The sequence below is a fragment of the Lepisosteus platostomus genome, chromosome 7 (assembly GCF_059453375.1).
Source record: "Lepisosteus platostomus isolate fLepPlt1 chromosome 7, fLepPlt1.hap1, whole genome shotgun sequence".
NCBI classification, from domain to species: domain Eukaryota; kingdom Metazoa; phylum Chordata; class Actinopteri; order Semionotiformes; family Lepisosteidae; genus Lepisosteus; species Lepisosteus platostomus.
In genome coordinates, this window is record NC_142617.1 from 50,759,244 (window position 1) to 50,786,600 (window position 27,357).

Consider the following 27,357-nt stretch of genomic DNA (forward strand, 5'->3'; position numbering starts at 1 on the left):
GAGACAGAAAGCTCTTTTATTAAGTCTTACGTTTATTTATCTGTAGTGTACAGGGTACTGTAAGCTATTTTACTAGCAAGGTATCAGGCAAACAATATATTTGGTATATACTTTCTGACTAGAATTTTTCCAACGAGATGTCAGTGTCCTCTCATCGCTTCGTAGTTGTATTTTTCTTATTTGTTTTCTGAATGGACGGCAGCGGCTATTTGCAGCGCAGCTTGACAATTCTTGATCGCGGGGTGCGTCTCAGTTCAGGTTTCATTCAGCAGACCAGACTACAAGGTATCACTTTAACGTCGTTACTCTCTAAAACCCCCGCCTGGCGGACTGACCTTTCAGCGGCTCTACACATTACATAGGGATGTCCGTCGCCCTCCGTTTAGCACCACGCTGTGGGTATCCGTCTGGGCGAGTCATCGCTTCGGGGGGCTAGTGCGTGCGAGGTGGAACAGAAAGGACCAAACTGGGGGTTAAAAAAACACAAGAGAAGCTCAATGAAAACTTGTCCCAAGGCTAATGAGAGTGTAAGGAGCAACACGTAATCTTCTTAAAAGACTCTGGGTATTATACTGATCCAGTGTGGGGATCCGCTGCTGGCGTGTGTTCTGTAGCTGCAGCCCTGTGGGGAGAGACGCTGGCGAGTCTCACCAGGGTCCCAGAGACACAGAACCGCGGAACCGTCCTGGACTCGCCGGGAAAGAGCTCTCACTCTCGGCAGAGACGCCGCTGACCCGTCACGCCGTCTCACAGGTGAGCCGTAACTTCCACCTCCATCTCTCACTAAACCACCGTGTCGCTCTCTAAAAAAAACGAATATCAAAGCTTCGGGAATACGTAACCACTACATGGACCGAGCTGCCTTGAAAATAACTATTACAGAATGTTTCTAATGCATTTTGTTCTGAAGTTTTTTTTACTAACTTCATAAGCGGACTGTTAACTGTTGTATGGGGAAATTTCATTGATATAGGGGGAACGGAAAAGGAAAATGCAGTTAACCCCGCACTCAATCTCTCACACATCTCTGGGTTTTGTTCACTAAGCGGATTTGGAGGCGGTTTCTGTGCCTTGGATATCTTTTCACGGGAGGATTGGCAAAAGTATTTATTTTACTTTGGTTTAATGACATAGGATGCGTTAATACGCCCCTCACATTTTTTTGTTTTATATCGCGATTTTAGTTTGTACATGTAACATCTAACAAGGAGCGAAGGATGATATTATTTGTAGCCATAGTAACAGGTGTCTCTGTACCTTCACCTTGAGCGCTTTGAAACCCCTATTCATTGGCCGGCGCGCTCCTTTCATCGCGGACACGCGCTTCTCCAGGGCCGTGTGCTGGAAACTGCCCGGATAACTCAGCTGTTCAGAACCGACTACATTTCAGATCTGTTATGTGGATTTGACTGAGCTTGATAACCCCTCTGTTCCACAGGCTGCGACTGCTGGGAAAATGAGGACCACCCGCTGAGGATGAGGTGAACCCGAGAGCGCTGGAGTTGTTCCATTTTCTTACCAACCTGAGTTTTTTTCTCTTTTTTTTTTTTTGGCGCTGGCCTGAAGGGTGCTCTACAGATTGTATGGGGGAGTCGTCGCCAGAATAGTTTTTCTTAAGAACCAAAAAAAAAGAACCAAAACAAACAAACAAAAAAACATTTTTATGCATAATTATTAGCCATTAATCAGACGAAGAATCGGGGTGAAAAATGTATTTGTCGAGGAGGAAGAGACTGCAGTGGAACCGGATTGTCTTCATCCTGCTGGGCGTCCTGATCTGTTACGTCTACCAGCTTTCCTTCAAGAGCAGCCCCACAGCCTCAGCCCCCTGGACAGAGCGGTACGCAGGGAGCCCTCCTGGGACGGCAGGTGAGGGAGATGTGGAGGGGGAGAGCGAGCTGGGAGTGGACGACAGGGAGCTCTCTAGCCACACCACAGAGGGCACCGCCTCTGCGCCGACCACTGAGGCCTCCCCGTCGACCAAGACGACGATGACGACGACCCCCCCCGCCCCCACCACCCTGAACCGGACTAACATCCGGCACTGCATCTACGTGGATCCCGAGCCGCCGAAGCCCACTGCCCCCCCCAGCCCGACGCCCCCGCCCAACGCCACCGCCGCCCCCAGCCCCGTGCCCAACGCCACAGCGCCCCCTCATGGCGGCATGCCGCACCTGAAGGCCGAGTACCCGGAGGACATCTTCTCGGTGGAGCAGAGGCGCCAGGGCTGGGTGTCGCTGCACATCTTCGGGATGATCTACATGTTCGTGTCCCTGGCCATCGTGTGCGACGAGTTCTTCGTGCCGGCCCTGGGCGTCATCACCGACAAGCTGGAGATCTCGGACGACGTGGCCGGCGCCACCTTCATGGCGGCGGGGGGGTCGGCGCCCGAGCTGTTCACCTCCCTGATCGGGGTCTTCATCTCGCACAGCAACATCGGCATCGGCACCATCGTGGGCTCGGCCGTCTTCAACATCCTCTTCGTCATCGGGATGTGCGCCCTGTTCTCCCGCGAGATCCTGCACCTCACCTGGTGGCCGCTATTCCGGGACGTCTCCTTCTACATCCTGGACCTCATGATGCTGATCGTCTTCTTCCTGGACAACGCCATCATGTGGTGGGAGAGCATGCTGCTGGTGACGGGGTACTGCTCCTACGTGCTCTTCATGAAGTACAACGTTCAGCTCGAGCACGCCTTCAAGACTCAGCTCAACAAGCACAAGAGCATCGTCAAGGTCATCGCCCTGGAGGAGCCCGAGAAGGTCTGTGCCTCTTGCCGGTGTACTTGCCCCCCACCCACGTGAGACCACTAGGCTTTGGCTTTTGTCATTGTGCCGCGTGACTTTGGCGTAAACAGAAGCACGCGAAAAACAGTGGGGTCTCAGTGAATGGGCCTCAAACAGGGAGAGTCCTCAGGGTTTTCGATGCTGCTTAAGCTACTAATTAGTTAATTGGTCAAAGTCCTGATCAATCTAAACAGATAACATTTTTGTGGGAATGCAAAAGCTCAGAGTGCTCAGAGTGTTTTGACAATTAGGAGACGTGGATGAGCTCCAGGGTGTGTTTGATACTGATTTCCTAGCTTTACACAGCATCTCCAACCCTCTGCTCAGAGTGCACTGCTACATTCCTCCCACCATCCAGGGGACAGGGGGAGTTTTCAGAAAACATAAGCACTCTAGTCTGGACTCTGTATGGCTTTCTCTTTACGTCTCTGTCAGTGAGCAGGCAGGCCAGAGCAGGAAGTGAAGAGAGAGAGGAGTTTACGTGCCACATGTACAGGTACATGTACATTGGAATTTGCATTTGCGCTGTTCTCTTTGGGTGTGTACAGTACAAAAGACAACACCTTCACACAATGTGCACAGTACATTACAGAACATTAAACACGCAGGACAATAAATCCGCAGTAGTCAAGTCAAAAGTGCAGAGGTGCATTGAATTCTGAGGCATTGGGCAGTTAGCTGTTAATGATGGGCATGTGGGTAGAAACTATTGGTCAAGACCAAGATGGTCAGTCTGGCAGCATGGTTCACTGAAGGCTTGTAGATGTTTGTCAATTAGGAAACATCACACACGTGAGGAATCTTTCTCTCCCTCTGTCTCTGGCGTTCCACCTCATAAAGTCACATTGGTGTATAATTCTGTGTCTAATCCTGTTTTCCCCTGACCTTCATTCTCTGCTAGCTCCTGGACTGGGCTAAGCCAGTGAGACGGTGAGCGAAAGTGAGCCAGGATACAGAGAGGAACAGACACTCAATGAGACAGGCACTGAGGCTTTATGATGTAGAGATATTCTTCATACTATATGGATCTGAAAAGGACTGCATTTAAAACATAGTATTTACACAATATATGCAATATAACAATTAAATAATCTTCACAGCTTCCAAAAATAGAAAGGGAAGGGATTGCACTCAAGACAATAAACTGGTGATTTGCTACCTGAATATATCGGCAATGTGTGAGGAACTGTGAGTCAAGGCAGAGGACAGCAATTCTAGTGCTAGAATTATAATAGAAATATTACAATTATAAATAAATGACATCCATTAATTTCTAGGAGTTATATTACGATCCAGATACATTTTGGAACTTTAAAACTATGCAAGTATTGTAGGGCACTGAGAACAGCTGATCTATCCATACCAAAATATGTTAAATTTGTGAGGATAGTTGTTCTTTTTCCTTTTAAGGTGGATAAAATAGAAGTTTGTGAAAGTGGGGAATCTGCAGGTGTCATCCATGGTTTTGCAGCACAAACATTTGGGTTTTGCTCCCTGTAGACACTAGTACGACCTCTTGATGAGCTAATAGAAAACCTCTTTGCATGTTAGGCTTTGATTAAAGGAAGTAATTTAAATAATTTTGATTTCCAGAGTGAGTGCATGCGTTTATTTTATTAATTTAACTGCATGTTCTTCCCCTTATTAACTCTCATTAGAGCCGTCAGGTGTTTTGTGACAGATTTCTAATACAGCCACAGTGAGGTACCCCTGTGGTTACCCAGCAGTCTGAATGGGCTCGAGCTCCCCTCTCACCACTGACTGGTGCTCAGCTCCGGGGCAGAGTGACCACCTTTCTCTTGGTTTGAAAGGAAGTCTCTTGTGGGCGCTCAAGTTCTTTTGATCGATTACTGATTCAAACTCTTAAACTCAGGACTGGGACTTTTGGCTTTTTTTTAGTGGACCTCTTGTAAGGCTTGACCCTAATGATCAATGATTGGGCAGAGCGGTGGCACTGTGGCTAAGGATCTGTGGCTGGAAGGTTGCCGGTTCAAATCCCATGGCCGCCAGAGGAATCCAACTCTGTTGGGCCCCTGAGCAAGGCCCTTAACCCCAGCTGCTCCAGGGGCGCCGTATAAGTGGCTGACCCTGCGCTCTGACCCCAAGCTTCTCTCTCTCTGTCTGTGTGTCTTATGGAGAGCAAGCTGGGGTATGCGAAAAGACAAATTCCTAATGCAAGAAATTGAATATGGCCAATAAAGTGATCTTAAAGTGAAGCATTTTTTGTCTTAAGAAATAATGTCTGAGAGGGTGAGTGTTATTCAGACTTCGGATGGAAATACAGTAAATAAGGTTGACGCTGGCAGTTAGTTTTATTCAGGTTCGGCATGCACAATGCAGTTCTATAGCTGGAAACATATTAAATTTTAATTCTGTAGTGCTACTAGAAACCTTGCTTTCAAAGAGTCTGCTGAATGCAAATGCACAGATTAACAAGACATACAGTGGACAAAAAGGACCTGGGACCTTTTACAACTCAAGACACAATCATATAATTTGAGTGTATAGGAAATTTCGGAATTCCCACTATTGCCAAAAACCTTTCTTACATAGATCCCGGCTTTGATGCAAATATGCATCAAACAAATTAGTCAAGTACATCTTTGCCATTGAATTCCAAAGGGCAGTCTTTTTGCATTACCTCCATATAGTACATGATAAAATATAGGACATAACTTCCATGCCCTGGTTATGTCACTGTGTCTAGGAACCAAAGAAGCTGGACAGTGTAGAGGCCTGTCCTTTGCTACTGACTGGCGGTAGGACAAGCTGTGCAGTGGGGACCACACCACATTCTGCTTGCACTACTTAACATGCTGCTGCTTTTGATTGATGCATGCAATTAAAAAACAAATTGGATACAAAAAAGTTTACAGTAACATCAATGCTTGTTAGTCCTTTGATAACAGGGTAATGAAGCCGTTGGGATTGCTGCTGGCTGTTCTAGCTGGTCTTCCAGACAGCAACAGGTGATCGCTGCTTTGGCTCTGTACTCTAAAGCAAGGTCACTGGATGCTCCCCTCCTGCCTCAAGAGTAATGGGTGTCATTGAGTCGAGTCCGGCATCATTAATTTACCAGCAGTCCTTACTGAACCAGAGCTGATCCCCAGCTCCTAATCCAGCCCACAGGGAGGGGGCTTTCACTTTGTCAGGTGCATCAGCAGGAGAAGTGCAATCTGCAGCACTTAACGGAGTTTAAATGTAATTGAAAGAAAAGCTGATATTGTTCGATGTGGTGAGACCCCCCACCGTGCTAAATCAGTCTTACTAGTGCTGGGTCAGGGGTTTTCATCGAGCTGAGCACACAGGCTTCGGCTGATGAGCAGCCCTGGTGCAGACAGGCAATTACTGCACTCTGGGGTTCACAGACCCCTTCACACCTCCAGACACAGCTCCTCATGCACCAGGCTGCAACCCTGCAGCTTCGCTACGCTAACTAATTCTATCACAAAGTAAACCTGCCACCCGAGGAAGTGAGTTGGGCTACCGATAGCACTTTGGTTAAAGCACTTTAGACACTGAAAAGTACTGGGACAGTGAAGGGAAATTTGTCATTGTTGCAGTGTACTATTGACATGTCTGTTTCAGATTTAAAAAAAAACAAATGGGGAAAAAGTACTATATTCCAGGTTTTATTTCAGGATATGTTTGTGCACATGTTAAACCATATTAGAACAAAATATCTGTGTTCGGTTTCCCCAAGTTTTAGGTCAACATAAGTATTGGGACCAATTTTATTTAATTAAAACTAGAGTAAATATAGTATTTGGTCACATACCTTTTACATGCAGTGTTACTTCAAGTCTGTGACCCATCAATATCACCACAATCTTATGTTCCTCTGAGATGCTTTTCCAAGCCTTAAATGCAGCCACTTTCAGTTGTTTCTTGTTTGTGGAGTTTTTCTCTTCAATGTGTAAAATGCATGTTCAGTGGAATTCAAATAAGGAGATTGACTTGGTCTGTTCATAGGTTTCCACTTCTTCTTCTTCTTTCTGATGAACTCTTGCAGTATTTTTCTGGTCATTGACCCAAGGCGTTTGGAGGCATTGTGTTGGACATGGGCAGACAAGAGGTTTCTGTACATTTATGAATCCATTCTGCTGTTGCCATCATCAGCTACTTCTTCAATTCAGACCAGTGAGCCTGTTCTAGAGGCAAACTTGCCCAAGCCATGACACTGCCTCCACCATGATTCACTGATGAGATGGTGTGCTTAGGATTATCTGCAGTCCCTCTCCTCCACACTGTTGCCTTTCTGTTACTTTGAGAAATCTTCATCTTGTCTGGTCATAAAACGCTTGTTCTAAAACTGTTGCAGCTCATCTGTGTTCTTCTTCGCAATTCTTATCTGGCCATTCTGGGTTTAGTGCTGATGAGAGGTTTGCAATTGCAAAACTAAAACGATGAGATTCTGCATTAAACTCTGCCGTAAACTAAAAAAAAATAATGCAGGCAATGCCCATGTAATTCCCCTGTGGAAGTCTTCTGTGCACAGTCTTCTGTTCATCTGTACAGTGATTTGAGATTCCTTCACCCCTGCAGATGGTTTGCAGTCTTTTTGGCTGTTATTGTAGGGATGTTCCATATTGCTGTTGTAATACCCAATCACACTGGTACACAGCAAAAATGACATTTCACTTCACTGTCCCAAACTGTCCTGGAGACTTTGCACGGTACATGTATTTACATGCATTTATAATGGTATCTCAACAGCGCAAGTGTTTCAAATTTGTCCCGTTTTAATTTCAAATTCCAGAAGAGATTAAACATAATAGTTCTTGTCATTGGGGCAGTACTGTAGCACTGTGGTTAGCATTTCTACCTTGCAACACTGGGATCCTGTGTTCAATTCTGCACCTGGGATGTTCTTTGTGTGGAGTTGGTATGTTGTCTCCATGTTTGTGTGGGTTTCCTCCCACAGTCCAAAGATATACTTGCAGGTCTTCTGGGAAAACTGGCCCTGGTGTGAGTGTGTGTCTGCCCTGCAGTGGCATGGCATCCCACCCGGGGTGTACCCTGCCTCGTGCCTGATGCTTGCTGGAATAAGCTCTGGCTCCTCCATGACCCTGATTCCGATAGAGTTGTTACAAAAGAGGTGCCTGGTTGTGTTTGCTCCTCTGTTCTTTTAGTCCAGTAACAACATTATTTATTGTTGACTGAACTGGTATTTGAAACATCTGGTTCACTGGGAGGTCTCAACCACTTGTATACAACCAGTCTGTGCAATGGCAGAAACTACAAAATCTAAAACACATGGAAGTTTCCCATAGGTTGGACACCGTTGCCATTGGGATGTGAATGGGAAAAGGGAGGAGAGGAAGTAGGAAAGGGATAATTAGCCAGAATAAAAATCTATTTTCTCTGTCACAGAACTGTCGAAAGAAAAGACATTTGTCTTTCAGTTTCATATTTAGGAGGAAAATGACAGCCTGACTGTTGTATCCATGCCAACCCTGTTTTAAATACCCACTCAGACAGAACTGGAATACAATGCCAATTAACATCCACTGTACTGTAGGGCAGGAAAGATAATGGGCTATTGACAGCATGACATTGAATAAAACCACCACGGTCACAGCTCTTGGGAATGCAGTTATAGCACATCATGGTATGAGCTGTTAAAAAACCGTTTAATTAATAGAAAAAAACTTTTGTATTGATCTGGGATTCCTAGCATTTATCTGGCGTACTGTCACCGATGCTGAATGTTTAGAACAGGATCAGAGACAAAAGGAAGAGAGCTGAACTGTGGACTCTTCATCACACGTGACCTCTGGAAGTCTGAAGTTCAAGACTCATGCGCGAGTAATGTGGAGTTGCATTTTATGAGGTGGGAGACACAGCTGTTTAGGTTCTTTGGGTGCAGTTCTTTGGGTCCAGGGTTTGATTCTGAACTGGGGTACCTCCTGTGTGAAGTGTGCGTGGTCCCCATGCTTCTGAAGACATACAGTACTGATTAGATTAATTGGTGTCCCAAAATCCTGACTCCCTCTGCCAGGACTAAGTGGCTTTCTGCTGACAGATACCTGAGGTATACATGAATTTTAAAAGTCCTAGCACCAATAACAACAATCACTGGTTACAATCATCACTGGGCACAGACGATTGTAACCACTGACAAATACTGGTCTGGAGTAGCAGTGTAATGCAATAGAATATAACACTCAGTGTAATGTTTTCTCATCTTTAATTCTAATTAGAGTTATTTGTTCAGTGTAACTCTGGGCTGTAGTGCTGTGTGAAAGACTGGGCCACTGTTTTCTGCTCAGTCTCCCTCACAGCCACACCTGCATTCCTCCTATAATCAGAATCTAATGAGCCTGTCAGCTGCCTGCCTGCGCCGAATTAACATTGTCTGTCAAGGGGTTCTCATTTGCCTTGCATAACAGCCACGAGAGCTTTTGTTAAAGGCAGCGGACTGTTTTTCATTAGTGGACTGAGAGGCCAATCAGTTCTGTAGTGTCCATGAAATGGAGATGGAGTTTCTGCTGCATTTTACCTTTCGGTTGAGAACTTCATTCATGCTGTTTGGGTACCTTCAGGTATGACCTTCAGACTAGTCCAGTCTTACAATGTCCTCAGACAGCTGTGTCTCACACTCAGTTATCTGCAGCAATGAATTAGACACTGTATTCTGTCTGTATTGCATGGGGAAACAAGTCATACAAGCTATATTACACTTATATAGCGCTTTTCTGGACACTCCACTCAAGGCGCTTTACAGGTAATGGGGACTCCCCTCCACCACCACCAATGTGCAGCATCCAACTGGATGATATGACGGCAGCCATAGTGCGCCAGAACAGTCACCACACATCAGCTATAAGTGAGGAGGAGAGCAGAGTAGCCCCAGGATAGCCAACATGACACATACTGTAGTTCTGATGGAAGTGTCTGGGCAGTCTGTAGGTGATGATTAAGAACAGGAATAAGTAACTTTTTAATAAGTCACCTGTATGCTGTGGATACCATGCAATGATACTAAAAAGGTCCAATATATTTATCTGAAGAATGGCCTATCCAAATGCCAAAATTCATAGCAGACTTTTAGGCTCATAAGGGTAGCAAACATGTTTTTGTTTTCTGAAGCTCTCTGACAAATTCTGATTTGTCAGGACTGATTGGATGCTTCATTGTCATTCACAGAGCAATGGATCACTGAGCAGGGACAATGCCCCACCCCAACACCCACCCCTGCCCCCCGAGGACAAAAACAGACTAAAGGTAGGCATGCTTACCTCCTTACCTGTTCCACAAAACGTTAAACACATGCAGTCACTTTAATTGCATTTCCTTAGTTTTTGTATCAGTGAGCAATAATCTAAAGGTTCCATTGCTCCTTTAATTAGAAAGCCTTTTGTGTTTGTGAAGCCTTGGAGCAGACATTGCAAGCATTTTGTCATTGAATACCTTGCTAGTAGCTCCAAAGTTTTAAACTGATGTACACAGCCCAGTGGGAGTGTTCACTGTCCCACTTCACCTGCACACCAGCAGTACAAGTGACAACCCTTTGCAGGGGCATCTGCATGACTCAGCTGCGCTACTGTCTGCTCTGCTTTGTGCTCAAATGCGGCTGTATTAGCTCTTTGTCAAAGCTGCGTTGGGGATGACAATCTGAGAAGGAAATCTGTCTAGCTGCCAGCACGCATTGATGTACTGAGCCGCCTGATCTTGTGTCCCCACAATTCTGTCCCCCAGCTAAAGCCCACCCTCCAGAGAGGGGGCAGCTCGGCCTCGCTGCACAACAGCACCATGCGCAACACCATCTTCCAGCTGATGATCCACACACTCGACCCCTTGGGAGAAGGTAAGACAAGGCACTGGGGCAGCACATTGATATACCAACAAGGAGATTGTAATGTTCTAATTCGCCATACACTAGGCAGAGCACACATGTGAAATGGCAAAGGGGAGTAATACAGGAGTAGAACTGATTGGCCAAAGCAGGGACTATGAGCAGCTCAGTAATCCAGGACAGGCTGTAGCATGATCCAATGTGGGCGTGTCTCTTTATTTCTACTAGGCTTGATGTGTCTGTAAAGACAAGGGGCTAATTTTCCTGTACGAGTAGTGCTTATTAAATAGTAACAGAAATTGTATAGTATAGCACTTAACTTATTTTTAGTGCAAGTTCTTTCTAAAAATAGATCCAATTATTTGTGTGATCTCTGCCTAGTTTGATACTGGCTCACCTCTCAGAACAAGGCCATGTTCTTCAAATTGTAGTGCAGGCAATAAATACACAGGAGAGTGGCATTAGAAGTGCTCTTTTATGAAATACAAAAAAATATATTTTTTCTATAAAAATAAACGTTCTTTCACAAAAAACGTCTTACAGTAAGTACACACTCTAACACGTCATGCATATCTACTATAATACTAAAGTTGAAAGGGTGATTGTCCTTTGCCAGTCGGGGCAATTGGATGCTGGGGCTGGGTTTGCGCAATGAAAGAGTCTCTCCAAGCCCTAGCACTTGCTGTTATCTGTGCCTTTTCCCTGTCCCGGATCTGAAACTGCAGTCGTCCGGTCCTTCGCAGGAGCTCCAAGGAACAGGGATTTCCTTTACAGGGTCCCAAGTCCTTTCCAGCGCTCCCTCGTCATGGAGAAACCCCACTTGGTGACGTCGCGCTTCATCCTCCCTCTGAGGTCCACAAGGTTCCTCTCCTCCGTGACCCTCACTCCCTACTCTGCGTTGTGCTGGATGAGAGTGTTCCTCGCCCTCCACAGCCCTTGTTTTATCAGGGACACCAGCAGCCAAAGCCAGTACTGTGTCCCTTTGTCCATCCAGCAGGATGCACTGGTAACTGAGCACCCCTCCCGCTCCCAGGAGTTGAGTAGTGTTGTCCATTCTGCCCCACACTGTTCTGGTGCAGGAACAGCTCCAGAACACGTGCTCCTGCATTTCCTCAACGGAACACATGTCCTGGGGGCAATGCAGGTTCCTGGTAAAAGTGTGTCTATAGAGGACCTCTCTGGTCACCAGCCTCTGGTGTGCACGCCCCTGGTCCTTTAGCTTATTGTCCAGTTCTTTTGTCTGCGTCCTTTCCCAGACTTGTCTGGGAACCCACAGCCTCTCTCCGGCGACCAGTTGCTGTGCTCTGGCTGTCTCGTGGCCTCCTACCTCCTGCTCCACTTGACAGCGTGGGTGTAGGTGTCCTGTCGCTTTTCTGCTACTGGTACTCATGGCTGATTGGCCCCCGTAGCGCCCGACAGAGGTTGCAGAGGAAGATGCGGTCGCATTTTAGGGGGAAATGCGGCATGTCTCCCACCCTTCCTCAACCGGCTGACACATGCGGTTTCTTGTGATGTACTCATACCTGCCTCCCCAGACGAACTTGAAGACCATCCCTCGCGGCGCTCGTCTGAGTCTGGTACAACACAGCCACATAAACCAAAGCCGGCAGGATGTCTGCTTTGAACACCGTCAAAAGTCAAAACGTCAGGGTGGGACCCTGACATCACAATCCTGGACAGGGAAGCATGGGACAGCCACACACGTACACTCACATACCACGTACCAAACCTCTGTCCTTCCCCTGAGTCCCAGGAGTTAACAATGTCCCTGATAGTTCCCAACTATCCCAGACAAGTTCCCATCTACCCCAGCATGGTCTTCTGGGGCTGACATCTCAAGCAAGACCAGCTGCTTGCCTGGTTGGTGCCTGATAAGGGCACTACAAAATCTAGGAAAGTAACAACAAATTGCAGAATGCAGAAAGGATATTTGTTGTTAATTTTCTTCCGGTCGGAACTACTGGTCATACGTTGCTCTAGACAAGGACTTTGAGCCTATTGATTAGTTTTACTGCATCACTGATTAACAGGAAACAGCGACATACTGTAGAGTGTCTGTGTGCAGTGAATAGTCTCTGCTTGTCCACTAGGGTGTGCAATTGGACACTGCTGTAGGCAAAAAACTGGTGTTTTGTCATTAGTAATTACAGGCTAGAGACTATAAGTTTAAACTGAAGTGGCAGTCAACTGTAGGACTGCAGAATGTGGTCTAACATGCGCACTGTATGTTTCATTTATAAGTCGGTTTAAGTCTTTTGAATTGATATCATACATGATGGAGTTTGTTACTGGCATAGTTTGTTTCAGACCTTGAAGCTAAAGCTTTTAATTTGAAACCAAGGAAGTGCCAATGATAGATGCTGCACAGTCTAGTCTGCAGCATCCCGAGCCCCAGATGTTGACTGTCTGTGCTACAGTCAATCGCAGTTCTGCTCTCCAGCTGCAGGAGGAGAAGAGCCAGTCAAGACCTTTTTGTCTTAATTTTACTGCTGACCCTTGCAAATCCTGGGTAATTTCCAGGAAGAAGTGGGCTATCCCATTTCTCTGGGAGAAGGGATTGTGTCAAACCATGCTAATTCTGATAGTAATCTCAACACTTCCCAGTCAATACAATTCTACATTTCAAATTTAACTGTTTAAATGTGTAATTTATAATTTTAATATATAATACATACAGAACTATATGCTCTAATCAATTCAATGGTGCTCTCAATTAGAAACTTCCGTATTTTTATTAGGCTTAAAATGTTTTTAAATATTTTAGATTTCAGACTGAATTGACATTGATTCCACACACTAGACTTACCCCATCAGTCTACGTGTTAGATGATCCCATCTTGATCTGATCTGTACAATGCAAAGGAGCAGTAATACACCTAGAACATATAGGGTACTTGCAAGTTATACTGTATGTGGTATAACATATTATACCATGTTTTCCAGTGTATGCCCATCTTTTAAAATACAAACACAATGCATTAAATCTATGTCATATTAGAGTCCCTTTGCCCTTCCTCCGGTAAAAAGGATTAGCAAAGTGTGCTTCCAAATGAGTTAAGAAGAGATTGGTACTAAGCAGATAAATAGCTCTATGTATATCAATCATCACATTAATTCACCATGGCCTGCAAGTTGGGAGGTGAGCAGGTCTGAGCACAATGTTCTTCTATGTAAGGCTCTGAACTAGGTCTCTCTGGCTCATTAGTCAGAGTTTATCAAGGGACTGGCTTAAAGTTTTATACCAAACAAATTAGATTGTAAGATATCGATTTTGAAGATCATCCTAACTGCATAAAAAGCGTTTGCTTAACCTTTAGCTTAAAAGCGTAACCTTTCTCTGTTAAAAAACGTAGAATGCACAGCAAGGGACCATGTTTTCTCCCCAGTCCAACTGACAAACGTCCCAGGTCACGAGCAACAGACCTGTTCCAGTGTGTTGTGGCTACTACCCCAGGAGAGCGAGGAAGGAATCACTTGCTGTGATTGAGACAAGAGTTCCCATGAGAATACAGGCCCTACCAAACAACCACATCGGATGTATCTGTGTGTTCCTTGAGTCCTGCCTTTCCAGTCGTGTGTGACATTTGTGTGAGTGGGAAAATTTGTATCCAAGTGATCCAAATGCCCCTTTTAGCCTATAAAAAGAGCTGGTAGGTTCCTGCAATCACCAGATCTCCCCTGTTTTCCACCTGATCTCTGGCTTCTGCTGGATCAAGAGTCTTGAGCCCCAGAGTTCAGGTGTGCTGTTATGGCCTGGTGGGGCTGTGGCTCTGCAGGGGGCTGTCTTTGCTGGCTATGGGGACAGCCTGTGGTACACGAAACAGTTCTGCATGGCCCCTCTCCATCACAACACAACTCAATGGGCTGACTTCATGTGGCTCACTAAGGACCCTCGCTGTCCTATGAGAGGAGCACCTACACAAGCTGGCCACGACCAACAAAGACAGGCTGATGACGTGCTGTGACATCCCATCCCTGCAGCAGTGTGGGAGTGACCTTCAGCCTGTCCTCAACCCTCACCCTTGTGGCCTGGGTACAGTGCTGCCGGCTCCTGCTACTTAATCAGCTTTCTGTAGCTCTAATACATGCTGGATAAGAGCCAGAGAGCGCGAGCCCAATCTCTTTAGCTCACCAGGGAATGTGGTTCTCTCATAACAACCATTCCAAGCATTTGCAAAATGACATAGATCCCATGGGATGATATAAAACTGGTACAAGCCAACTAAATGTGCTGGAAATCCTTTAGCACATGATGCAAAACCAACATTCTGGACTTCTATTATTTGGCTCAGCTATACTTAATATTAACACATTAATTTAATTTGAGCTTCTAATTAAGTTGTTATCAGCCCTTAAAAAAATGTAGTGAGTTCAATTTAATTTTTTATTTTACGGAGAAAGTAAAATACATGAAACATGTTTGGCAGCTGAGAAAGAAAAAGTTCGAATTAAAGAAATGATTAGCGCTATTAAGCCGTTTAATTATTCAGTTCTGGCTGAGCCGAGCCTGGGGGGTGTATGCCTCAGCGCCCCTGTCCTGTCCTGCTGACTGTGCCTGTGTTCATTGCCCCATAGAGTCCATCTTTAACAGAGAGGTAAAGCTCTCGGAGGGCAAGAGCAGAGCAGGTAAGAACTGGGGGAGCAGCTCAATGCCCCCTCTCCCTGCCATCGCCTGTTGTGCTGTAACTTAAGCCTTCTTCATCTCCCTGTGCCTTTCTGTCACTGAAAAAATCACCTTCTAAAACATGTGGTGCATGTGTGTTAATGTGTGCGTTTGCAACCTTATACTGTACCTGTTCTTTGCACGCTAGCTCAGCCTTTAAATATTGTTTCTTGTCCGCCTGTGGCATTTAAAAAATACAGTGTCAGCCTTACCCTTCCCTTTCTGAATGACTCTTTGTCCATTAGAGACTGCCTTGAGTGGGGATGTAAAGCCCAGCTGTTCAGTACAGGGGACAGGTAAGACGAGCATTGCCAGTCCCAGTGTCTGGGGCTCGGTAGGCTGAGTCCCTGGGTTCTGGCTCTGTGAAGAGCATCTATGACTCTTCCAGGGAAGAGGGCACTTAGGCACCATTACCAATGCCCTGGAATCTCTTCTTGTCCTGACATTGTAAGACGAGCAGCCTTGACAAACAGATTGTACATGTGCCTCCGTGTGCCATGTACACATTGGTGTTGTGTAGTTTGGCTTGTGGCATGGAGGTCTTACCGTGAGCAATGAAGTAACATACTGTAGTAAAATTGTACTTTTTGTCAGAGTTTTTCATTTAGCACTGTAGGGCTCTTTAAATATAAAGTACTCTTTAAAGTACACCACTGTCTTATTCATTGATCATTTGTGCCATATTACTATGATTTTAGTAATTCTTTAACGGCGCATGGCTGGATTTCCCTGTGGGTCAGGAGATCCTGAGGGCAGAGATTCAGGTCATGTAGGAGACACCTGACAGGATGGAAATGTCCTGAGCACGTGACCTGCTAAATATGTCGAACTAAACTATTTTGTGTCTGGACAAGAGACATCCAGAGTTATATTACACCATATTTTTAATTACTTTTTCAAGTTAGAACTGTCCTTTGGATTGTCCTTCTCTAGTTTGTGTAAAACAAATTGGCACATACTGTGGCAGCTGAAACACACATTCCTTACTCATTTGCATGGACACACAGTAATGTATGGGCAGCCGCTGTCTATGTTGTGCTGAGCTGTGAATATCTCTGCTGCAGGTCAGGCAAGGAGAGACTGCAAGCCCTTGACACAGATCTCGACCACATTTACTTCTTCTTATTTGCAGCAAAGTTTAAGGACAAGGCTGAGATCATGAACAACATGGCCAGGGGGAAGGTAGAGAGCAAAGGACAAGCAAAATCCGAAGGTGAGCTGGATGAGCTCCACAGCTCACTGGGGCCCCACACTTGACCCTCCTGTTGTGTTTGTTTTCCAATGTGAGTTTTCTCCCCCTGCTGTTGCGCTGTGTCATTCCGTTGTCCAGTGTCGTCCAGTGCTTCTTTTTTCCTCTTAGTGCAACACTATTAACGTTGATCGTTCTGCTCCATCTTTAGAGAAGGATGTCTGTGCTTGTGTCTGCCTCCAGTTTGCAGTCATGATGCCTCATCTTGTCTGCAGTAAACCAAAGTCTTAAACTGCAGGTTTCTGTCAGCAAAGCAGGTTCCCTGTAAGGTAAAATGCAACCAATACCTACATGGGTAGTGTGCCACAGAAGGCAATGACTGTGTTTTGAATCAAATGCGGGCTATCTAATATTTTGTGCACGAATTGCAGTATTATGATGCACAGGCATAACCCTGAGCTCTGCTTTAATCCTGCAGTCTCGCACCATGTGATCTGTAATTTACAAACTCTGCCTTATGGATGAAAATACCACTGAATATGCCTGTGATATTGCTGCAAACTTCAGGTGAATACAAATGTAATCCCACTTCACTCACTTTTTCTCTTCATTTTCTAAGAGCAGGTATTTCATATGAATATTAATATCTTTCATATGATCTTTTCTGCGGTTGCCCTATTCCTCTAACCTTTACAACTCTATTAGCTGTTTCCTTCCATCACAGATACTGTAGGACCCCAGAAAGAAGGATACCTTTAAATCATTTGTCTAGTTTTAACATTTTTTCTCATTATAGACATATATTACAGTTACATTTCAGTTACATTACACATTTCACATATCAAACACATAACCTAATTTTAAAATACTCTCTCTAATTAGAAAAGTCAGTTTATTCTGAATGGGAGAATGAATGTTTCCTAAATCCTGTTTTCTTTAGAAATTCTGAAAACTCCTCAATGAGAAAAAACCTGAGACAAGTGATTTAATAATCATAAGATCTGCTGTGACTGTAGAATCCATAAAGAGAACACAAAGAAAACTCACATTGGAAATGAAAACATCCACAGAAGGACATTTCTGGTCCAGATATTGGAATAAAGACTTGTAGTTTTGGCAATAGCTAGACAGAAAGTACGTCACAATCACTGGAGGAAAATTGTAACTGCCAATATCTCTACTCACCATAGGTAATAAAATCATAACATTTGACAGAATTCAAAAACATTGTGTCACAGTCTTGTTTGCGATAATCAAGACAAAAATCTAGAAAGTTAAAGGAGATGAGCCTGTGACAACCAGAGAAAATTTCTTGTGCTCTACAGTTGGTTACAGGACTTCAGATGAATGCAATAGAATACAGATTTAGATGTTAATGAGATACTTCAGTTTCTCAGGCAATTTGCTCTGTGCCTCTTGTGCATTCTTAAATTGGATTGACATTGGGGCTTTAACAGCTATTTCCTCAAAGGTAATCATTGATTCATTTATATGCGTACAAGCCTGTATACTCTATAATGCACTAAAACAGACTTTAATCAGGATATAAAATAAAAAAAACACATATATAAATGTTTGGTATAACCTGTTATGTGTATACAGATATGTATTTGGATAAGTTGCACTGCAGCGTCGCATGTTTGTAAAATCCTGATTTTAGAGGAAAGCTTGGTGTAGAATAATTGATCTTTCACATGAAGCTGTTCCATCCATCCATTTTCTAACCACTTCTTCCAATTCAGGGTCAGGTGGAGTTGAAGCCTATCCCGGTAAGAAATGGGCGCAAGGCAGGGTACACCCTGGATGGGACACCAGTCCGTCACAGGGCAAAATGTATCTGTTAAAAGATTTAAAATCATGTTTTTACCTAAGAAAGAATCCTCTCTTAAATCATGGAAACAAGAGGTTATTTACAATTATACTTGAAAATGGGAGGGTTCCATTAATATCTTACACTTTGTGCCTGTGTGTATTTGCAAGACCAGGTATTGCAGGCACTGTGCTTCCACACCCAGTGTATTACAGTTCTCCAGCTGTTCCCTCACTGTTGAAAAATGCAGTGTCATAAAGTGCCAGAAAGGAAAATGTCTCATAAAAACACAAAAATAATGAAACAAGTAGGTTTTTTGAAGACTTAAGAACAGAAATGAGTACTGGATTGAAATTATGCTAACGGTGTTTAAAAAAATCATTTCTTCCAATTTCTGTGTCACCATAACAGAATTACAAATCAAATCAATGTTATGTACAAAGAAATGAATATTGGTGGTCCTTTGTCTGGTCTTCACAGAGTGTTACAGATTTATCTTTTGCAGCTGGGAGAATGTTATCCATTTTGTCCACTTGTGTCCTGACGTTATTGTAGTCATTATTATTCGAATGAGGTTGCTTAGACATAGCCCAAGGCAAATAGTGTAAAGAAGGAGGCATAATCTACAGCAAAGAGCTCATGCACTTGCTGCTTAGTTGTCACTGTTGTCACCCCCCTCTCACTGCTCCTGAAGGCCACAGACCAGCCAGCAATTAGCATGACAGCCTGATCAATTCTTTGATTGAGCAGCCTTCCTCCTACCTCGGAGCTGTGCCCAGAATGAGACACAAGAGGAGAACAAGTATGTACTTGTGGCACAGCTGTCACTCGTTAAGAAAAAAAACTGAGACTGATTTGTTTATCAGTACAAATAAACCTTTGGTGCTGAAACGTAAAATCTAGTGGTAACGGTTAGAATATGTACTTCTGGATTGTCAGACAGAAACACAATTTCTAGATGAGAAAATGTTGCAGCCTTGACTCTATTCCTGTGCCCTGGGGTTTTCAGCGCTGGTTCCAGGGCACGGGTCCTCTGTCACAATATGGGTGAGGCCAATGATGCTCTCTGTTCTGTCTGACAATATTTTGAGCTAAGATCATGCAGGAACACAAATGTCTTCCTGGATGTGAAAGTGCTTTGATTTTCAGGTGTTACAGTATGTAATGCAAAGGGAGAGCAGGCCTATGAAAACAGTGTAGTTTAACCCTTCTCTTCACCTTTCTCTTGACCTGAGCCTGCTCGTGCCTGTGTGCTGGGCTTTGGGCACCAATCTACATGCTGGTCTGTCTTTGCAATGGAGACAAGCCTTTCCAGTCTATAACAGTGAAGTGCTTCTCACAGATAGGAGGCATGATATGCAAAGGCAGCGCAGGTGAGCAGTGTGGGCTGGATGTACAGTACATGCACGGGGCACGAGCAGCTCCCAAGCCATTACCGCGCCAGCTGTGGAGGGCTTGTATTCAGGGGGAAGGAGCAGGGACAGCTCCAAGAGCTGCCCTTTTGTTTCCTCTCTAAAGATCCCCCTTTTCCATTGTGTTCCTTTTGTTTGAACACAAGAGCCCTCCGTACACGTTAGCTGACATAATGTTCTTTTTTTTAAGTAATGAATTTCAAATGATTCACGGAACAGGCTCCTGATTGAAAAAAACGCTGCTTCCCAAATACTATATCCCACCTGCTGGGTGTGAGATCTTGTGACCTCTTGATACCAGCTGTCTCCAAAGAGACAAGGGGCTCGCAGCTCAGACTCGGGATGGAGAGTTGCACGCAGGCTTCATCCTAAAGCTAAAGAGAACAAACAAATTTAATTACAGAAGCATCAGAAGAAATACAAAATGTAAGCTCTTGCTTTAAGGATAAAGGATGTTTCATTCTGCATACCTGTTTCAGAGATATGGATTTTAAAATGAAAAGCAGAGAGGACCTGGATTGCAGTACTTCACAGCAGGATATGTCTGCTTTCAGGGTGAACACGGACACTTTTAACATGTACATTCCTCTGCTTTTCTTCTTCCTTCCTGTTGGCGGATAGACACTAACCTCCCCAACGCGGTCAATGTCCAGGTGACGCCCCCTGCAGAGCCGTCCACATCACAGCCAGCCCCCAAGGAGGAGGAGAAGACAGAGCAGACCGAGGGCCAGAAGGTGCGATACAGCTCAGGGGAGCTCCTGTAACAGAGCCAGGTCACTGACCCAGTCAACCCAGCTGGCTCTCTCTTTTTGGTGCAGTTTAGTTAAGAACTAAAAGAAGAAATGTTAATGTAGAGTTGGTGCAGTGTGGTATTTTAATTCAGAAGCCTCTTGCACAGTTGTGTTTAGTCAGTAAAACTACAAGCTCATAAAGCTTCTCCTTTGACTCAGAACACACAATAAATGAAATATAGGACACATTAAGCCCACAAGTACACCATCCTGTTGGCTCGCCTCAGAGACTAGAATGAATAGCTAATTATGTGCAGTGCTCAGAAGAGCTGAGGCACACACCATGCTGCTTATTTAACTAAGCTTACAGTTGCTTATTTACTTAATGTCCTCTCTCACACCTCTGTCTCTCTCTTCCTCATGTCTCTCTCGCCCTTTCCTGTCTTCACCCAACAGCCAGAGGATGCGGCAGGCTCGGGTGGCTCAGGCAGCAGTGAAGATGACAGCGACGACAGCGACGATGACAGCGATGAGGACAGCGAGGATGAAGAGGAAGATGAGGACGAGGATGAGATCGAAGAACCTCTGTCCCTGGAATGGCCAGAGACACGACGCAAACAGGCGACCTACCTCTTCCTGCTGCCCATCGTTTTCCCTCTTTGGCTCACTGTGCCAGACGTGCGCAACCCGGTAAGCAAAGCTAGCAGGGTCATGAGTGGGCACAGAGGACCAGCAGGGTCATGAGTGGGCACAGAGGACCAGCAGGGTCATGAGTGGGCACAGAGGACCAGAGGGGTCATGAGTGGGCACAGAGGACCAGCAGGGTCATGAGTGGGCACAGAGGACCAGCAGGGTCATGAGTGGGCACAGAGGACCAGAGGGGTCATGAGTGGGCACAGAGGACCAGCGGGGTCATGAGTGGGCACAGAGGACCAGCAGGGTCATGAGTGGGCACAGAGGACCAGCAGGGTCATGAGTGGGCACAGAGGACCAGAGGGGTCATGAGTGGGCACAGAGGACCAGCAGGGTCATGAGTGGGCACAGAGGACCAGCAGGGTCATGAGTGGGCACAGAGGACCAGAGGGGTCATGAGTGGGCACAGAGGACCAGCGGGGTCATGAGTGGGCACAGAGGACCAGCAGGGTCATGAGTGGGCACAGAGGACCAGAGGGGTCATGTGTGGGCACAGAGGACCAGAGGGGTCATGGGTGGGCACAGAGGACCAGCGGGGTCATGAGTGGGCACAGAGGACCAGCGGGGTCATGGGTGGGCACAGAGGACCAGAGGGGTCATGGGTGGGCACAGAGGACCAGAGGGGTCATGAGTGGGCACAGAGGACCAGAGGGGTCATGGGTGGGCACAGAGGACCAGAGGGGTCATGAGTGGGCACAGAGGACCAGAGGGGTCATGAGTGGGCACAGAGGACCAGAGGGGTCATGAGTGGGCACAGAGGACCAGCAGGGTCATGATTGAGCACAGAGGACCAGAGGGGTCATGAGTGGGCACAGACTGGCAGACCTGCTTCCAGGGCACTAGAGACCAGGAAGTCTTTTAAAGATAGATATGGGCATCAGGTACTTCAATCAGCAAATTAATAATGATGTACCTAAAATGGAGCTTGACATTGAGCTTTAAACCTTATTGTTATATTCGCTAGAGAGAGAGAGAGCACAACAAGTTTGTATGGATTTGAAAATTAAATTGTTTACTTATTCTGTTCACAGGCATCAAAGAAGTTCTTTGCAATAACTTTCCTGGGCTCCATCATCTGGATTGCAGTTTTCTCCTATCTGATGGTGTGGTGGGCTCACCAGGTATGTGTATCCTCCTAGCACAGCCTTACCTTTGACAGCACTTAGCACTGGGGCTGGTCTGTAGGACAGGAGGACAAGGTGCAGTGCATTCATGTTCTGGCAGCAGCCACCAAGCCCCCAGCACAGTGAGCCGGCTGTCCTGTGTGGAGCAGCACACTGGCCACGCCATGTCCCCTAATACTTCGTTCATCTAGCTGTTTCTACAATGACAGTAATCTGCTTGTGATACAAAACCTATTATAAAGAAACTATGGTTCTTCCAAAACTTTTTGCCTTTCAAGACACACGCATGGATCGTCTCTTTAGGGTTGTGTGCCCTGGCTCCTTTCAAGTGGTGCTTTCTTTGCTTACGGTTGGGTGCAAAAATGGCAGAAAATGGCAACTGAGTTTTCTGTTAGAACAAATTACAGTTGTTTGGTAGCATTTTTGTTTGCCTTGTCTGGTTTTACTGAGTGGATGTAAACTTAAAGGGCATTTATCTTATGTTGTTGGAAGGGTAGGGGAGAAACAAGCCAAGGAGAAATACAGAAACCAAGCCATTTTTCCTCATTTTCTCTCTTGAGAGTAAACGTGATCATTTTGGATTCATAATTCAATGGAAACTCAAGTTTAACGTTTAGCCTTCACCACAGTCCCACACAAGAGTCCTGGTACACTCTCTGTTAGCTTACCTAGATGCTTAGGTAGAACAAAGCAGCTCCTAAGATCACAGGCTTTAGACCACATTTCAATCAACTCATTTGTAACGCAGCTGAAGAAACAATGAGCTTCTGCTCCCTGCAGATTTATACTGTACAGAGGGAAATGTGTACTGCACTCACAGTGTGGGGGGTGTTGAAAAACAGTTGTATGTGTGCGTTTGCCCAGGTGGGGGAGACCATTGGCATCTCGGAGGAAATAATGGGGCTGACAATCCTGGCGGCAGGCACGTCCATCCCTGACCTCATCACCAGTGTCATTGTGGCGAGAAAGGGGCTGGGGGACATGGCCGTGTCTAGCTCTGTGGGTAGCAACATCTTCGACATCACTGTGGGGTGAGTGAAAAAGGACCAGATGTCCCACCACTGTCACGGGTGACCATATGGCTGTGCCTGAGGGGTGAGTGAGGCCACAACTAACCATGTTGCAGTCCTTACAGCAACCCAGCACTGACACCAAATCTTTGAAGAAACCCAGCCCCTCAATTCACTCCTTTAGTCCCTCTCTCACAGTAGCACCATAGAATGTAACTGAGGTCTAGTTCCTTGTCCTGGTGGAATCACATGGGAATGCTGTTTTGCCACAAAGGAAATCAGACACATGTATCTGTTCCAGGCCCATGTGCCTGTGTGTTTCAAAACAAAAAGTAAATCATGTAACACTTGCTTCACAGAGAATGGCTCACAAACTAATTTTAAAGCTTCATTCACCTGATTCAGACAGTAAGCTTTCAGGTGTATAAAGCTGTTTAGGCCTATAAAAAAAACTTTTTCCATACTGGAAAAAATCATCTATTTCTTCCATGTGGGGCTGAAGACCATGATTTTACTCATCGTGGCACCTAGTTCTCAGATAAATTGGGCAAAAGCGTGTCTATGCGGTTGTTGAAATTTGACAGGTGCTGTGCTCTTTCTCCCCTGCAGTCTCCCAGTGCCCTGGCTGATGTATACTGTGTTTAACGGAATGGTGCCAGTACAGGTCAGCAGTAACGGGCTCTTCTGTGCCATTGTGCTCCTCTTCCTCATGCTGCTCTTCGTCATCATCTCCATCGCTGTCTGCAAGTGGAGGATGAACAAGCTGCTGGGCTGCACCATGTTCGGCCTCTATTTCCTGTTCCTGGTGGTCAGTGTCATGCTGGAGGACCGTATTATCATCTGTCCTGTGTCCATCTGAGGACTTCAACACACGCACGAACTCAGATATGCACTGCCCACGATCATTTTCACGGAAGCCACTCTCTCCCCCAGATGCACATTTACATACCTTCATAGAAACCCCTCCAAAGCCACTGTTCATGGGGGAAAAAAAACATTCACTTTCCAGCTGTCCGAAAACAAACTTGCTGTCCATCTAAACCCATGCCCTCAAACATGTTTCTCCCAAAATACTATAATCTAAGAATGAACTGCAGTCTCTTTTTCACAAAACAGATCTATCCAAAACACAGTTCAGGAATTGAACTCCCAGTTCTAATCCTAATCCATGGACCTCTGGAACAATATCCCATCATTCATTTGAGTTCTCTTTATAGCAATGCAAGTCATCAACTGGTGGAGAACAAAGGCTATGCGACCTTTTTAAGTGGTGGTATTGGTTGCCAAAGAAAGCTGATGGCCGATATGTAGAGTATGCACACATTTGGACTCATCTAGCTATGCGGGTGGCGAATGTTTTCAGGGTGTCAAAGATTGAGTTATGGAGGTGAATTGGTGCTCCTATAATTCGCAACATAAAGGTCAAACAGTCTCTCTGGTGTTCCATTTCACACCCTATCTAAAAAGCTTCATTAGGAAGTGGGACTAATCACTAATGTAACTGAATAGTTTTTCAACACTCTAAAGCAGTTAATAACTTAATTGGCTTGTTCACACCGCCCACTTTAGCATAGTTAAAATGCAGCTGGGAAAAGCTGGGGTGAGTTCTGGCCAAGCACAATGAGTTTTAGTGTAAGTAATCCTCAGAGGGGGCCGAGATCACTGTAGGATTTGCCTGTAATAATGGTTTCAAGGCTTGGTGTGAATGGGGTATAACAATGATAATGATGAGGTCAGTCAATATTAACAAGGTAAAAGTCACCTATAAGCCCGGCTCTTTTTCCTCACTTTCAGTTTTTAGAGTTATATAGTGTGCAGAGGAACTGAGCTTCACCAGTCAGTAGTATAATGTACACCTGCTCCCGACTAACCCCCTCATGAAAGTGAAAGTGACGTACTACCTTACATTCTGTTTCACAAAACATTTTTATTTTTGATTTTCTCCACCTGCTGTATGCAAAATGACCCAGTGAGGATAGTCTCTTGGCGAAGGGTTAGTTTATGTACGTTTCTTATTTAAAATGATTTTTTAGAAAACAAATGTTTGGGAATTCAGTTTCAGGAACGTGACGAGATTTGATCAAAAAAACGTTTTTGTCCAGAGAGTAAACTAAAAACTGTATCGTATTCAAATTAAATTAAACTTTGACAGGCAATGTATTGGAAAGAAAAATACTGATAATGGGCAGTAGTTTTTGGGCACACAATTTGCACATCCTGTTTGTGTTTTGGACTGGTACAGTACTCACCTTGGAAAATCATCAGAGGACAAGTTTCAGTACGTTCTGCAGATGTCTAATCATTTAATGCTAACTAACTCTTAAATCTCTCAAACACTCAAAACCAAGCACAGCAGACATTCATCAGCATGCATCCATGCAGGAGAAAATAGTTGTGTTTAAAAATTAAAGTGCACATCATAAAATAAAAAGATGTCAATCTTACAAAAATAAAAGAACTCACAAAGTTTAGTATAGATAATTCAAAAGTATTTTTTGGTGCATTAACTATTTGAGAGCATTTTCAGTCCTGAGTAAATTCAGAGTAACTTGTACTCCTGCAGGTATGAACGTCTTTAAAAGGTGCATTAAAGAAAAGGGGTTCACTTCAAATAAATTCACTCAGATGAATTAAAAGGGAGTATTTTGTCCCAGAAAGTAATGCTCATATACCTACAATCCACAACACACATCATACAATCACATTTTGACATAAAAAAGGAAGAGGAAATAGAGCCTGAGAATCTAAGATATAATAACTCAGTACAAGGTTAAAAAAAGAGAAGCATGCACTCATATGCTATTGTTCTCTCCATCCTATTTTAAATGCCTGAATAGGATGATTTTTGGTGCACATCTGAATACTTTAAACGTACAGTATTGCCATGTTCATGTTGGAAAGTTAAACAGTATGGTATTCTGGAAACGCTTGATTTGATTTATTGCCATACACTGTACGTGTGTGCTTTGGGGGAGAAATTATGAAAGTGTTTTGATGTAATAAAAATACAGTACTGTATATACATGTATTTGCAGCATTGGAAATTGCTGTACCACGTTAATCAGAACGATACTAGAATGAAAGGCTATACATTTCTGTAATTCAGTTTTGCCAATCTTGGGTGGTTTATTTTCTCTAAAACATAGGTTTCCACAAGGTGTTCTGCTTAGATAAAATCACATGCTTGAGAGAAACAACACTTTTCAAGTGTTTTATACTATTCATGAACAGTGAAACATTTTGGTCTTTCTGCAGTTAATCACAACACTGTTTACAGAGCTAGTAACTTTAGTTTAAAATGTGTTCAATTGTTTGTTACCAAAGAATACAAACTTAACGCCTATTGCAAATTTCAAATAATTCCAATACACTCTATCTACTGATTGTAAATAGGAAATTTAACAGATGAAAAAAGTGGTCACTGATTTCTGACATGATTTAAATGGTTGGTTCAGAATGTGAGTTTTAGAATTTTTATAGTATTTTGAAAACCCAAACTTGTGAAAGCCTGTAATTTTTAAATTAGAACAATCTTGAGAAAATACATGATTAATCTGTGGTTGTTATAAACTTGGCTCTCACTAGGTTTCATTATTGTTCACACAAGGTTTTAATATACTGTTTAAGCTATTGAGGTGTCAATACACAAGGGTAATGTACACATTCATAACCAACAATTGCACCTGCATTAACTCAACAAGTTTGATACCCACCTTTTATTTATGCATTTGTGACATGTTGATACAGATCTGACTCAGCATAAACATAAGGGCTGACCTAGAAGCCAGTATATAGATTCTAAATTGTAAGTGATTTGTAATATTATTTAAAAAAATGTACATTAAATTGAAACAATGTTTTGCTGCATTCTGTCTAAAAGTCAATTATCAATCCCCTTGGATTATCCCGAGATGGCTTTTCAGATAAGCTTATATTTATTTTTTTGTAAAGACATTCAATGTATTTTATGTAATCTATGATGCAAGGATATTTTGTTTGATGAAACAAAAAGACTTACCCGAATGGTCTCAAGTGTGTTTTTCCTGCTACAATAAAAAAAAAACTAAGAAAAAAGTAAACTTTTGTCTGCAAGTTCAGCAACATACAAAGAATTTTAGTTTTTACCAGAAAGTAGCTCCAT

At 44.3% G+C, this 27,357-nt stretch overlaps 1 protein-coding gene across 5 annotated transcripts; it reads left to right on the forward strand.

Moving 5' to 3' along the window:
- Window positions 1–56: 56 nt before the first annotated feature.
- slc24a1 (solute carrier family 24 member 1) lies at window positions 57–27,295 on the forward strand. Of its 5 annotated transcripts, XM_088641053.1 has the most exons (12): window positions 57–753; window positions 1,439–2,762; window positions 9,936–10,013; window positions 10,488–10,596; window positions 15,160–15,210; window positions 15,493–15,543; window positions 16,380–16,460; window positions 20,280–20,392; window positions 20,846–21,079; window positions 22,114–22,203; window positions 23,071–23,237; window positions 23,826–27,295. In XM_088641053.1, the coding sequence occupies exons 2-12, from the start codon at window positions 1,710–1,712 to the stop codon at window positions 24,073–24,075; spliced, it is 2,277 nt and encodes a 758-aa protein (XP_088497179.1). In that variant the 5' UTR covers window positions 57–753; window positions 1,439–1,709; the 3' UTR covers window positions 24,076–27,295. The 5 variants fall into 5 exon arrangements, with proteins under 5 accessions (XP_088497179.1, XP_088497175.1, XP_088497176.1 ...); XM_088641049.1 differs by lacking the exon at window positions 15,493–15,543; XM_088641050.1 differs by lacking the exon at window positions 15,493–15,543 and having other exon boundaries at window positions 1,567–2,762.
- The last annotated feature ends 62 nt before the right edge of the window (window positions 27,296–27,357 follow it).